Source organism: Trypanosoma cruzi, genomic scaffold (genome assembly GCF_000209065.1).
Source record: "Trypanosoma cruzi strain CL Brener 1047053516573 genomic scaffold, whole genome shotgun sequence".
In the NCBI taxonomy this organism is placed as follows: Eukaryota; Euglenozoa; class Kinetoplastea; order Trypanosomatida; family Trypanosomatidae; genus Trypanosoma; species Trypanosoma cruzi.
The window spans coordinates 22,676-36,339 of record NW_001849507.1 but is presented as its reverse complement, the minus strand read 5'-3'; the positions used below and the strand labels follow the sequence as shown (position 1 = coordinate 36,339).

General features: G+C 44.6%; 4 protein-coding genes across 4 annotated transcripts, besides 17 other annotated features; all 4 read left to right on the top strand.

The window, feature by feature from the left end:
* Positions 1-1,555: part of a mobile genetic element that runs on past the window's edge.
* Positions 1-5,066: part of a sequence feature (heterozygous, non-Esmeraldo-like haplotype) that runs on past the window's edge.
* Positions 1,555-4,444: a mobile genetic element.
* Positions 4,176-4,404: a mobile genetic element.
* Positions 4,427-4,686: a mobile genetic element.
* Positions 5,067-6,299: a sequence feature (haploid, non-Esmeraldo-like haplotype).
* Positions 5,431-5,524: a microsatellite.
* Positions 5,795-5,968: a microsatellite.
* Positions 6,199-6,568: a microsatellite.
* Positions 6,300-6,429: a sequence feature (areas merged during assembly that could not be assigned to a particular haplotype. This can correspond to areas where the two haplotypes were merged or to regions with more than two copies in the genome that were merged during assembly.).
* Positions 6,430-13,664: part of a sequence feature (heterozygous, non-Esmeraldo-like haplotype) that runs on past the window's edge.
* Positions 6,693-7,730, top strand: Tc00.1047053507951.179 (hypothetical protein, conserved; the record flags this gene model as incomplete). Its single annotated transcript, XM_813040.1, has 1 exon — positions 6,693-7,730. The coding sequence occupies one exon, from the start codon at positions 6,693-6,695 to the stop codon at positions 7,728-7,730; it is 1,038 nt and encodes a 345-aa protein (XP_818133.1).
* Positions 7,927-8,009: a sequence feature (A-rich).
* Positions 8,051-8,077: a sequence feature (AT_rich).
* Tc00.1047053507951.170 (ADP-ribosylation factor 3, putative) lies at positions 8,096-8,632 on the top strand (the record flags this gene model as incomplete). Its single annotated transcript, XM_813032.1, has 1 exon — positions 8,096-8,632. The coding sequence occupies one exon, from the start codon at positions 8,096-8,098 to the stop codon at positions 8,630-8,632; it is 537 nt and encodes a 178-aa protein (XP_818125.1).
* Positions 8,871-10,331, top strand: Tc00.1047053507951.160 (hypothetical protein, conserved; the record flags this gene model as incomplete). Its single annotated transcript, XM_813031.1, has 1 exon — positions 8,871-10,331. One exon carries the CDS (start codon positions 8,871-8,873, stop codon positions 10,329-10,331), a length of 1,461 nt encoding a protein of 486 aa, XP_818124.1.
* Positions 10,358-10,392: a sequence feature (T-rich).
* Positions 11,076-11,104: a microsatellite.
* Tc00.1047053507951.154 (cytochrome b5, putative) lies at positions 11,290-11,793 on the top strand (the record flags this gene model as incomplete). Its single annotated transcript, XM_813039.1, has 1 exon — positions 11,290-11,793. One exon carries the CDS (start codon positions 11,290-11,292, stop codon positions 11,791-11,793), a length of 504 nt encoding a protein of 167 aa, XP_818132.1.
* Positions 13,387-13,408: a microsatellite.
* Positions 13,416-13,664: part of a mobile genetic element that runs on past the window's edge.

Sequence of the window (13,664 nt, the reverse complement as noted above, 5' to 3'; positions counted from 1 at the left end):
TCGGGACGAGCTATATGCCTTCGTAGACGCATACACAAAGGACTATGGCATCACCGAGAGCTCACCACGCGAGGAGCGGTTCTTTCGCAGTTCCATTCCTCCCTGGTTTGCGGCCTCCGCTCACCGGGTCACCATCGGTGTGGAACTTCCGATGGACCACTCAATAACTGACGAAGAAGAGCTGATAAGGGAAAAGCGCAGAGTCAGCGAGGAGGTTTTAGCGCTGCACAGCCATCGTTCGTGGATACTTGCGACCGATGGCTGTGTCGACGTTCCCAAGTCAGCAGGGGTTGGAATACTGCTTTCATCCCTTCATTCATCGGAGATAATAGCGAATTTAGGTTTCAACCGTGGCAAACGCCAGTGTAGCCGCAGGACGGAATCCCGTGCGCAGCTTCTAGCCCTAGAGAAGCTGACTATCCCTCGTATCCGCCACAGGCGTAAAACCCTGCTTGTGGTTACGGACAGTCAGTCTCTTCTAGCGGCTCTAAACAAGGGCCCGCTCAGTCAGACAGACTGGACGGAGCATCAGATCTGGCAGCGTCTCCTGACACTGGCGTGTGCTGGCTGGTCCGTGCGCCTGTAGTTTTGTTACGGACATTGTGGAGCACATGCTAACGAGCTTGCGGATCAGTATGCAACGCAGACTATGGAAAGTGGACAATACACGGAGCAAGGAATCGCACATTTATGGCATACGGATCTGCTGACATGTTTTACTACCCAGCCCACCAACAATTGGCGTAGTACCATTCGTCAAGACACCCTCCGCTACTTGTTGTGCAGCGCCAGGCCATCCGATCTCAGCGGTAAGGACCTGATCACTCAGGAAGTTCTACACCGTCAGGAACTGGTTCACCTCGCAAGGGCAAGGTGCGGGGAATCTGAGCTCTGGGGCCGACTATACTGGGCCGTGAGAGATTGCACGAACCAATGCCGATTCTGCAACATCTCACCGGAACAGTCTGCATATATGCGCTCCAACAACGATCCAACTGCACCGGGGACGGACACTGTTCCCCCGTCGGCGAGGGAGGAAGACGTCTCTCCAGTAAGGAGACGGACCCTCACACGCCGTCGGAAGGAGAAATGTCCGCACTGTGATTCTACATTGACGGGATTCTCGGGTCTCGTCAGTCACTGCCGGTCATTTCATCCGGAACATCCTCCACCGCTTCCCGAGCTCAAATGTGATTTCTGTGACATGGTTTTCCCCACACGGAGAAGCACCGCACAGCACAGAATTCGCTGCGCACACAACCCAGACGCCACACGGCATCGAAACAGCAGTGCCAGGAGGCGATCTCTGCTGCCGCAGGATCAGCCAGCTTCCACAAGCACGCCAATCGGCCCGCAGAAACCTTGCACCATCTGCTTCTAGAATGTCCAGGCACCTTGGCTGTGCGCCAAAGGCTGGGCATTGAACAGGACCTTCGCCTCGGAAAGTTCTCTCAATGGCAGTTGCTTCATCGCAGGAAGCTTTTGTCGTTCCTCGAACACCTCTTCGGCACTCAGATGGCATTGTAGCAGGAAGCGCTGTCAAGAGCAGAAAAAACACAAGGAACTTCACCCCGAAAAAATCCGCACAAAAGTCGCCACACCGCCCCGCCAACCCCCGTTCCAAAGTTCAAATTGCCCCGCGCAATCGGCGAGGAGGTCTACCGAGCTCCCCCGCCAAAGACGCTCGACTGCGGTGCGAAGAGTCACCGGCATCCCCGCGCTGGGCCAGGCATATGGGGGGCGAACGATGTGGCTCGAGAGACCCGGGCGCCGCCGACGTGGGAGCGGAGAACGACGCTGGCGGGGCGACCCGCAACCCTTTGCCGCACACACGAACAGCCGACCAGCGAGGAGAGCTGCGTGGCCTTTTCGATGGCGGCGGCGGAGGCGGTGCCTTATACCCGACGGCGGCGCGCCGGGATGCTGCGGCCAATGTCGCAAACGGATCGAACCCCGCTGGATATGATGATTCTGGGGTTACAAAAAAACGAGGCCCGATCGGAGACGAAGCTGGCGCGCCCCTTTACAAAGGAAGGGATGGATCAATTTATCCACGGCCGGACCGATTGGAAGGAACGCGTTGTTTTCCGACTTGCGCGGACAACGGCGAGTCGTTGGTCCGAGATTGCGGCCTTGACTTTCAGAATTTCACACTGCGGCCGGGCGGGGCCATAACTTTGGATTTTCCGTGGCGCCAAAGACGGCGAAGGCGGATCTCCACCGCGCCTCGCGTTTCTCAAGGGCATGAGGGCTGAGCGCTTTCGGCGTTTAAAAAGGCCCTCTGCTCTCATCCAGGGTTGCCGCCCTTCCGCGGTCGCTTCCTTCACACCAACGCGGCCAGCGACGACACCTGGGTCAGCATTGTTCCGCACCTCTCCGAATACCGCACTTTTTTCTGGGGAGGGTCGAACGGGTCGACGTGCCCCGTCACCTGCGGGATCGCTTGTGGGTCCCAATTTTGCGTCTCCGCGATTGAAGCGGCGCGCCGCAACGCGCCCCGTTTTTCGGAACGCGCCGTGGCATTTCAATGGGCCATGGCTCGCTCCACGCGGACCGTCGCAAGGTTCGTGAGCTTTTTGTTGCGTCAAAGTGCGCCGCATAGCTTTATCATGATTTTTATCATCGCACAGCCGCAATCACAGGGCGCGCGGCAAGAACGCGTCCGGCCACTCAACAAGGTGAACGAACCATCCCGCTACGGCAGGCCAACGTGTCCGTATTGAATCCGGAGTGGACCAAGAGTCGGTTGAACCCGGCTACCTTGGAGAGTCTCATGCGAGTTTGGGGACTCGTCGGGCGGTCCCCTTCTCCTCCGTCCTCCCTCGGTAAGGCGCGGGGAGGCTCACGGAGGATTCCAACCGCTGACGCGAGATTGTTACGAAAAGCAGGAATTATCGAGGACGCTTCGTCTACAACTAGTGGCGGATAATACCTTTTTCGGTGGTCGAGGAGAAAACTGCCGGTTTACGACGACGATGGGTCGCGTAGCCACGCGACAAGAACAGAGACGACCCTTATGAGGCCAACGCTCCTCTTTCGCACACTTCCCATTATTTGCCACCTGTGATGGCTGAGGCCGCTTCCTGCCTGGACTTAAAGGCGTCCTTTTTTCAAGTCTTTACCGCGGGAGGCTCGGCGTCTCTTTCGATGCCGCATGGAGGACGGCACGCTGGTGGAGCTGACACGGCATCCAATGGGATACAAGGCCGGCCCGGAAATTCTCCAGATTATTATTACTTCGGCAATTGCGGTGGTGACGACGGTGTCTCACCGCCTCTGGGCTGCACCTCCATTGGTGCGTGTCGACGCTTGGATCGACGATATACGCATTGCAGGGGTCGATGGGCGATGTGGCATTGTGGGAGGCCCAAGTGCTTCGTAATGCGGACGGCCGTCGCGCCACGATGGGAAGGAACGCGAATCGGGTGCCACGCAGTACACCTTTCTGGGGACGCAATTTGATCACACTCACCGGGCGGTATCTCTGAGCGACAAGTTTGTCCGGTCTGCATGCGCCATGCCGGCGCTCAATTCCTTAACCATCGCGGAAATGGAGGTTGTGGCGTCACGCTTTTTGTATGCGGCCGCCATTTTGTACACGTGTTTGTGCCCACTACTTTCTCATCAAGGCAGTGCGACGACGATTATCCGCACTTAACCGGGGATTATGCTGGAGACATCCCCGGCGAACCTTCCGCCGGCAGCGGTTTTTTTGGGCGAGGGATTGCGACACATGATTGGGAATAATCATAGGCGAATCATCAAGCCCGCCGAAAGGAACGCGCCGCCATCACGGTCGCGTCGCTCCATGGATGGGGAGCCGTTTTCATTCCGGACTCCGCCGACGTCAAAACTGCCGAAGGGAAAACGGAAGAGGAAACCTTTTCTTATCATGCAGGCCGCGGTGCGCGTGGCACACTCGGCCTTGTCGGCCTTTCCCGCCATCTTGACACCCACCATGGGATTTTGGGTGGGTAACGCTTCGCCGCTGCAAGGGGCGGCGGATTGAGGCAGCCCCAAGCTACGCACCCAGGCGCGGGAGCCGCGGAGGATGTCCAAACTTTTTGGCTCTCACCGAATGCGAGAAAGCCTCGATCGCGTGTGGTCTGCAGAAAATCCCGCACACGACATATCACGCGGCCGTGTTTTCACACGCCAGGACCTGGCGAAGGGGGGCGGCGGGGTCTTGTGGCTGGAGGACCCAAAGTCCGCCACATCGTGAGCAGTCATGTCGCAGATCCTAATCGAAAAAAAAGACTAAGCGAACGGTCATATGTATATATATATATGTGTGTGTGTATTTGATGAGAGGGAAGTGTTTTGGCAATTGGCCGCCTCTGCTTTGGTTCTCTTTTCCCTCCTATCTTGTTTGTTTTCTTGAGATAATTTCAGGATCCGGCCAGCGACGGCTCATTTCAATATTCCGGGAGCTTGGGAAGACAATGTTCTTGGGCAAGCGGTTTATCGAATTTGATATTTAACCTGGTAAAGAGAACTCTCTACGATCTTTTTTCCCTAGTTTATGATTGTTTGGTTGACCGCGATTAAAGGAATCAGGGGAATAATAACGGCCAAACGAATTTGATTATTTTATTTTTATTTCGCCATCCCACCCTAACCCCCTGTTGATCCCCACCACGCGGCGGGGTCCTGTGGTTGGAAGAGCCCAAAGTCTGCCAATTGGTATTATAAATATTGTTGCCAACTAAGTATCACATGCCACGATAATGGCAATCTGCCTATTATATAAAAAGACTTGGAGCAAACAATGAGAGGAAGCCATCGCCTCTTCGTTTACCCCCTTCTCCCCATTTTTTTCGATTTTTTCCGATAAGTTCAGGGTTCGGACCAGCGGCTTAGACGAATGTTCTTCTCTTTTTTTTTTTTACTGTGCTTACTTTTGTTTGCTATTTGTTGGGATCGTTTTTCATCTTATTCTGGGTGATTTATTGGACTCCTTGCCTTTTTTGATTTATATTGATATTTTACTTTTTGTTTTTTTTATTAACCCATAAAATACATATTATTTAACACTCTTTTTACTTTTGGGAAATGTTTTTCAGCTATGACAGTAAATAAAATTGACATTTGCTTGCGCAAGAGGAAGAATTTGATTATTACTTTTGAGGTTGAAAAAAAGAAACAAACGCGATAACCAAGAGTGTACAATGATTGTGGTTCGCTGAGATGAATTTTCCGCTAGGATGCAGAATTCAGTTTAAAGAAGGCGGTGAATAGAGTGCGTATCTCACACATTTTATTAACATTGATTCCATTGAGAATATAAAAAAAGCTGCCGCATGGGGTCTGGTGAAATGTTTTTGGGAACGATTGATCTTACGATTAACAATTTTGTTTTTGCATATCATTGGGATGCCTAAAAGCCATTCGATCAGCATTTTTTTGCTTTAATAAAAGTAAATTATTAAGATAATAATAATAATAATAATACTAATAATATAATATAGCATAATATAACAATAATAGTTATAGTAATAATAACAATGATAATATTATTAATAATGGACTAAACAACCAAATATGCTGGTGTATTTCCCAATAGCAAGTTTTTTCACACAGTATGCGGAATCGCGCTTTCCGGCGGCCATATGCTTTTCACCCTTCTTCATGCGATGAATTCTTGCAGCCAGAAATCCGTGCCATCTTTTAAATAAATTCCTTCCCTGAGCAATCAGCTTACCCTTGAGAAATCAATCAAAATTCCGGAGACATTTTATATACTAATCATCCCCAACTCCCTCTGAGAGTAAGCATCTTCTTGCATACAGCAAAATTCTTATTATTATTATTATATTATTATTATTATTATTATTATTATTATTATTATTATTATTATTATATTATCATTTTTACTATTACTCATATTATTGTTGTTGTTGTTGCTATTATTATTATATCATTATTATTACTATTAATATTATTTATTTTATTCATATTATTTTACTATATATATATATATGTTTTGCCCGGTGTTTGCCAAAATAAAACTTCAAGAACCACAGCTGAAAAAGCTTGCCGAGGAAGGAGCTGATATATATTTTTGGTTTGCCATCTAAAAAAAAAAAAGGCACCACAAATGGTACCACAAGTCGTTTTTGCGACAGAGCTTCTCTACAGGAATGAGGAGAATATGCGGAATTTTTTTCAATTCCTTCTCGTTTTGTTGTTCTTTGATTTTAATAAAAATAAAATAAAATAACAATAACAATATAATAATAATAATAATAATAATATAATATAGTAATAATAATAATAATAATATAGTAATAATAACAGTGATAATAATATAATAATAATAATGATAATAATATAATAATAATGATAATAATATAATAATAATGATAATAATATAATAATAATAATGATAATAATAATAATAATGATAATAATATAATAATAATGATAATATGATAATACGATAATAACGTTAGTAATATTAATAATAGGATAAACAATAATATGATAATAATATTATTAATAATAGTAGTAACAATAATAATAATGATATTAATAATAGGATAAATAATAATAATAATGATAATAATAAAATTTCTTTGCAGAATCATGTGGATTTGTTTTCTAATATATATATATATATTGGGTTGTTAAATTTTTATTGCTTCTTATTTTAATGATCTTTTTTGAACTAAGATTTAGTCAGATCAGTTTAAATGGTGAAGGCACATTCAAAGGAATCACGTTTAACTCATTGTTGGCGTTGTGGATTGGAGTTCAACAATCGAACCGCTCAAAATGCGATTCGCTGTAGGATATGTAATTTGACTTTTCATCGAAGATGTTACTTGGCTGAGACTGGGATTAATAAGGATGAGGCAATGTCTTGTGTTTGCTGCCTGAGTGGAATTTTGAGAATGCCTCATTCTTTAAGGGTTCAACAAAATTCAGTAGCCACAAAGTTTCTTCGTGATGGCTATTGCGTGATTTCACTGGCTACTCGTGCCAAAGAAAAAAAGCTTCTTTCAGAGACACTGGAAAAATATCGAGCCAATGCGGATCACTATTTTAAATCCTTTATGCATGCCTATGAGGCAAAAGTGGAGTTTTCTACCAAGGTTCCTACGCTTGAAAGTGGCTTTTCCAATTTTAGAGAGAGGGGAAGTGGCAGGTTTGAAATGATTTCCACCGAAATCGGAAACGAGGTACTTAGTATTATAGGAAATTGTAACGAGCTATCGAATATTCTAGATTTGCTACTGACTTCCGCAAGGAGGGGGATGCGAGTAAAGAAAAGGTTGATGTCAACCGGTTGTTTTTATTCCCTTCCCGGGAGTTCGAAGCAAAGTATTCATACAGATGGGCCTCCTTTGAGTTCTGTGGTTAATTTGTTTCCGTACGCCATAAATGTTTTTATTCCTCTTGTGCCTGTTGACAAAAATAATGGCACGGAGGTATTTCCTGGATCACATCGCATAGAATGGGATTCTAGATCTTCACTGAAAAAAAAACCGGTAACACCAAGTATTCCTTTTGGGAAGGCATTGTTATTTGATTACAGATTATTACATCGTGGTTTGGGCAACCGACTAAGTTCACCTCGCCCATGCTATTATGCAACATTTGTTCGTTCGTGGTACAAAGATAAATTTAACTTCAGTTTTAGTCGTTACAGAACAGTTTTGCATGTGCCTTCATACTTGTTGGTGCGTAGAAGTGAAGAAAATGTGCAAAAGAGGCGAAGAATAGAATGATGAAAATGTATATCAAGTTTTATTTGGGGGGCAAGGGATGGAGCCACTATCAACGTTGCCTAAGGAGCGGGGTTTTTAAACTCTACCTAATTCCATCGACGCTTACCAACGCAGCATACGGTGTAACTATACCTGCTGGTAAGAGTAAAAAAAAAAAAGAACAAAAAACAAAGTATTTTTGTTATTATGGTGTGAATTTCTTATTTTTGGTATTTAAATTTTTTGATTTTTTTTTTTTTCATTTTATATCCTGCTGATTCTTTATTTATTTATTTTTTTCCAGCGAGAAAAGAAAAATCGCAAATACGCTTACAAAAGCGAAATTAAAAAAAAAAAATAATAAATAAGAGCCATTGACTTCAGCAATGGGTCTCCTTACCTTGTTGAGGAAGCTAAAACGAAACGACACGGAGCCACGTATTCTTATCCTTGGGTTGGATAATGCTGGAAAGACATCTATTCTTCGCAAACTTTCAGATGAAGATCCAACTACCACCCAAGCTACGCAGGGATTTAATATCAAATCGATCAATTGCGAGGGATTTAAGCTTAATATGTGGGATATCGGTGGCCAAAAGGCAATCCGTGTCTACTGGCCCAACTATTTTGATGAGGTGGACTGTCTAATATATGTTGTGGACTCCGCTGACAGGCGCCGCTTGGATGAGACCGCGTCGGAACTTGAAAATCTTCTTCAGGAAGAAAAACTGCGAGAAGTCCCTTTTCTTGTGTTTGCCAACAAGTGTGATCTCGCAACTGCCCTTTCTCCCGAGGATGTCAGTACTGCCTTGAACCTTCAGAGCTTGCGCGATCGTACATGGTCTATTCAAAAATGCAGTGCCAAAACCGGGGAGGGTCTTCATGCGGGCCTTGAATGGGCAGTGAAGAACCTGAAAAAGTAGTGTGATGTGAGGCAAACGGAGTTTAATCTTGTAAGGTAGAGAGCACTCCCCAATATATATATATTTTGAGCCCCTTCATTTTTCCCTTTTTAGGAATTTGATATGGCTTTGCTTGGGTCGAAAAGTAAACTGAACTGGTTTTATTAGCGTCTTTTCTTTTTATTTTTTTTTCTTGATCTCTCAGAAAAAAGCCTTTCCTTTTTTTTCTTTTTTTGGAAGTACTCAACGTTTTATTACGATGTTTTATGCTGACACCATTTTTCGTGCCGCACTTGCGTCCCATCGACCCGTTTTGGCGTCATCTATTTCTGCCAGGAGTGTTGTGAGGCGTCTCTTGGGTGATAGAGGGTATCGTGTTCCTAATGTTGGTGCAATGGATTCAGTTGTAACCAAGACTAAGGGTCGGGGGTTGCCAGGAACAGCGTGTGTTGTTGGAAGGGCTGCCCTTTACGTGCATCACGGGAATCCGGAAGCCGCAATAGCCGAAATTAATAGGGTTCTTCCTGAAATTCAGGAAGCTGATTTGAAGCGTCATGCAATTGGAATTCGTCTCCGGGCAAAGAATGATCTCTTGGATATAAAAGAAGCAGCTTTGAAAGTGGATGGGGGCACAACAGAGTTGGATGTATGCACACTTCGCAGCGCTATTCGTGAGGATTATGAAGCTTTGAAGTCGGCTTCCTCTGGGTGTTGGCTGGTAGAAATGGCGGCGGCGGAATATGCGCTCTATGAAGCAAAGGCAGAAGAGGCCTATAAGGTTTTTTGTGATGTGGCAGAGAAAACTGAAAGTTTTATTGCCTCACTCGAAGGGTTACACATTTCCTCTGAGGTGGCTTCTGCTGAGAACACGCAATCATTTTCATTGTTGTCCTTTTTGTTGAAGCGTGCTCATGATGCTGAGGGAGTGAATCCATCTGCTTCAAAGATTGTAGAAGAAGGCATCAAAAACATTTTGAATGATGATTCTGTGAAGGGTTCTTTGGCAACATTCAAAAAGGAACTTGGTGTTTCTCTTACGGATGAAGAAGCAGTTGAAGTTGCATGCGTCCTTGATGCAGCACACGTCCGTCATCATTTTCACGACTTTTTCCCACTGGAAGGGGAATACAATGATTGGCGTTCTGAGGGTGCGAAAGAGGCTAAGAATGAGATTGTTCAAGTGTTTACCCCGCAAGCTGTTGTTATTTCAAATGAACTACTTGAGAATGTGAAAAAATCGGTGCCATATAAGCCTTTTTATGTTCCTGAAGATCAGCTTCGAAAGTTTCTTTCTTCTGGTCACAAGAACTATCTTGCTGAGCTTAGGGCGACATTTGGTCCTAGCCCAGCGTGCGTGCTTGCAAAGAGCGATGAAGCTTATTTTGAGGCCATGAATATTTTGAAGCAGGGACCACCTTCTGCTGATACGGCCGGTGATCTTTCTTACCCACAAAAACAAAATGAGATTTGCCGCAAATTGGCCCGCCAGCTTTTATACCGAACAAAGGTCAATACAGCTGTTGCATTGACTCAGCTGGACCACCTTAATGAGGCAGTAGAAATTTTGGATAAAGTTATTGCTGCAAATGAATTTGTTTACATGTGGCGTGCATTTCTTGCGAGGGGGGAAGCAAAAAAAAGGTTGGGATTTATTAGTAATTCTGACAAGGATTTTCGTCAGTTATCCGAGCAAAAGAAAACTTTCCGCCGGAAAATGTAATTATTTATGCATAGGATTTCAATTTGAAAAAAAAAAAAAAAGAAAATCAAGAGGAAAAAAAGGTGTTAATATTACAACCGGTAATTGCTTGAGTGGGAATGAGAGCGGTGACCTGATTTCTTCTTTAATCCATGAAAAAGGTGTCTTCCTCGTCATTATTTATTTGTTAGGCTTTTGGGCAGATTGCCATTTACCTGGGAGGGGAATAAGAAGCGTTATTTGGGCAAAGAATTTGCGCTCCTATTTCCCAACACAACATGGATAGAAATCAAACTGGTGATGAAAAGAAGGAAAAAAATATATCTAGAAGAGAACCGCCGTTTACAATTTTTCATAACAGGAAGAACTGTTGTTGATTTTTCTTTATTGGCTGCGACATCATGCCTGCCTGCCTGTCTGCCTTTTTTTCCCTTTCTTGCTTTCCATGCAATTTGATGTTTTGTAGCCCTTTTTAGGAGTTCCATCTAAGCATTTAAGATATCGGGTTCTTGACAATGTAGGAAGGGTCACTTTTTTGCGCGTTCTTCTTGATTCGTCGTGTGACACAAGGCAAATAACATTGCTAAGGGAAGGGAAACTTGACCTTGCCCTACCCAACTGTCTTATGTACGGGAACGCTGTTGACTCCTGTGCTTCAGTGCCTCGGTTTTCTGATTGCTTAACGAGCGAAGGCCTTGCTTGATAGTGTGAATTTGTCTATTCCTGACGTTATGGTATGGATCTCTCGATGATTTGTTTTTCCGTTTATTATTATTATTATTATTATTATTATTTGGGTTTTTTTGAAACTATTTTTTTGGCATATAAACTGAGCTGAGCGTGGAAAAAGTAACTAAATACCAATTGGTAAAAGAATAAGAATAGAGGTTACTGATTTCCGGCCCTTATTGCCTCCTTGATTTTTTCTTTCTCATTTGCAACTAATTTTGGGGGTTTAAAGGTAATTACACAAAGTGTCATGCTTAAAGGGTTACTTCAAATTATTGGTCTCAAGAAGGAGTGGCCGGTGTTTACTTTAGATGAGGTACGCCAACACAACGACCGCTCCTCAATTTGGATAGTTGCAGGGAACTCTGTATATGATGTCACCCATATTCTAGACACACACCCTGGGGGTCTCAATGCGCTTCTGCGTCGAGGTGGTGGCGTGAAGGACTGCACCGAGGATTTTTACTTCCATAGTCGTGCCGCGCGGAGAACGTGGAACTCTCTTAAGATTGGTGAGTTGGACCTTGGAGAAGCCATGGGAATAGGAACTCTTGCTGTTTCTTTGACAGACTCACGGGATGGTAGTTCTGCGCCGGAGGCATCGCCTGTGAGTCATGCGTGTGCTAGTTGGGAATGTGATGGCGGCAAGAACTGCTGCTGCACGAGTACTGTAGAAACACACGGGAGCACATCTGAGCCAGTTCCAGAGCGTTTATGTAGTGAATGTTTGCACCGTCACTCGGCGTGGCGATAATTTACTCCGAGATCCTTATAATATTTGGATTCATTGTTCCTTTCTTTTGAAAAAAGAATTTATTAACGAATTTTTTGTATTTTCCCAGTTTAATATTTTAAGCCCGAGGAAAAAATAGGCAGGATTTCGCCCTGTTTGGTGCTGTATACTCGAACAGGTACTCGGTTTCTTTCAACAGCGGATTTGGGAATTATGTCGTCTCAATTTTTGGGCTTTAGATGGCATCAACCCATCCTTTGCAAGATTATTTTCTTTGAAGCTTACGGAAAGAATGTGCGACAAGATGGGTCTATATAGTTCTCAGCGCGTCTTGTTGAACTCTCCTGTTTCTCTGTGCGACAATTGACTGAATTCCAAAGATGTTGCCTTGGAGTGGAAAAAGTGTAGTTTTTTCTTTTTTTTTGTCGTTCTACCTGCTCCCCATTGCTCTCTACGCGGAGGAGTCCGGCGGTTGCGGCGCCTTTTTAAAGACTGCCACTTGGCGCGTTCACAGCGAGACCGGTTGTCGTAGGGTATGCGTTATGAATTTCTCCTTTTGTTTCTGCATGGGTGTTGAATAAATCTAATCCTTGCTGTGGAGGATTTTGGGTGCATTTGGTAAAACTGCCATCTCCCATTGCCGTGCATTTTTTTCATATTATTAATAGGGGGCCAGGCCTCATACAGGCACTTTTTGTAGGAAATGTACTATATATGTTACATACACACGCACACAATATAATTTTGCGTGTTTTTTTACGCAAACGTCAGAAAGGAACTGTCGTTTTTGACTGTGGGAACAGTAACATTATAAGGTTTTGTTAGCATCTGCGCCTATTATTCTTTCACCATGTTGCTTTATCTCTTCTGTTTAGACAGTGTTTGAAAAGAAAAGAGTCATGCATTGGGGTAAATTATGTTTATACATGGATATGTGTATATTCTTCCCTTCCGAAGCAATCATTTTCTCTCTGTATGTATAGCGCCATTTCTCATCTCTTTGAAGGTAAGTCCCGGTCTCTTCTTCTCCGCTGGCGAAGATCACGTGCAGCTGCTGGGCATTAATCAACCCACACTTGTCCTGGGGACCCTCAATGCCACACCACTCACTGGCCTACGTGGCGCCAAAATCACTCCTTCAACAACCCGAGGAGACGCACGGCGGGCTCCCGTCCCTCTTTCTCGCAACGCACTGCACCTTGGCAGCACGTGAGGACGGCCGGCCGGCCGCACGAGGGTTGAGAATAATAAGGGTTCTGTAGAAAATGAGGAAAAACGCGCTTACTTTCATGGAAATGTACCAGGGTAGGTATTCTAATTGATTGTGTATTGATGTTTTTTTTTGCTTTTGTTTTTTTTTCTGTGATGGATTCAGAAAATACAACCGCTTTTCACGATGCAGACACCATTTCCTTTTCTTATCTTGACGGTGGTAAGGCTTTCTCTGTGGTTTACACCACAGAGAGTTGAGTTGCGTGGTTGTTGAGTGGCGCCAAAATGAGCGAATTCCAGGCTTGGTACTGCAGTCGCCATTGTATTTCAATGAAGGGCAAAAACAAGAATTGTTGATGGAGGTATTCCCTTTCTTGACTTTTATTTGTTGGTCTGCGCAGCTTTTTTTTTTTTTTTTTTTTTTGAACGATAGGAGCTTGTGAAAGGAATGATCGCGGGAGAGCTGGCCAACTTAATTGATGTATTTGTATATCCTGATAAATGAAGGCATTATTTATGATATTTTCTACCGTATGAATCTTTTGGGAAGAACGCGACTTTGTAGGGGCAGGGAGCCGATAGAGGCCATTGTATTTTGTTTTTATTTTGCCATTCCACCCTAACCCCCTTGATTCCCACCACGCGGCGGGGTCTTGTGGTTGGAGGACCCCAAAGTCTGC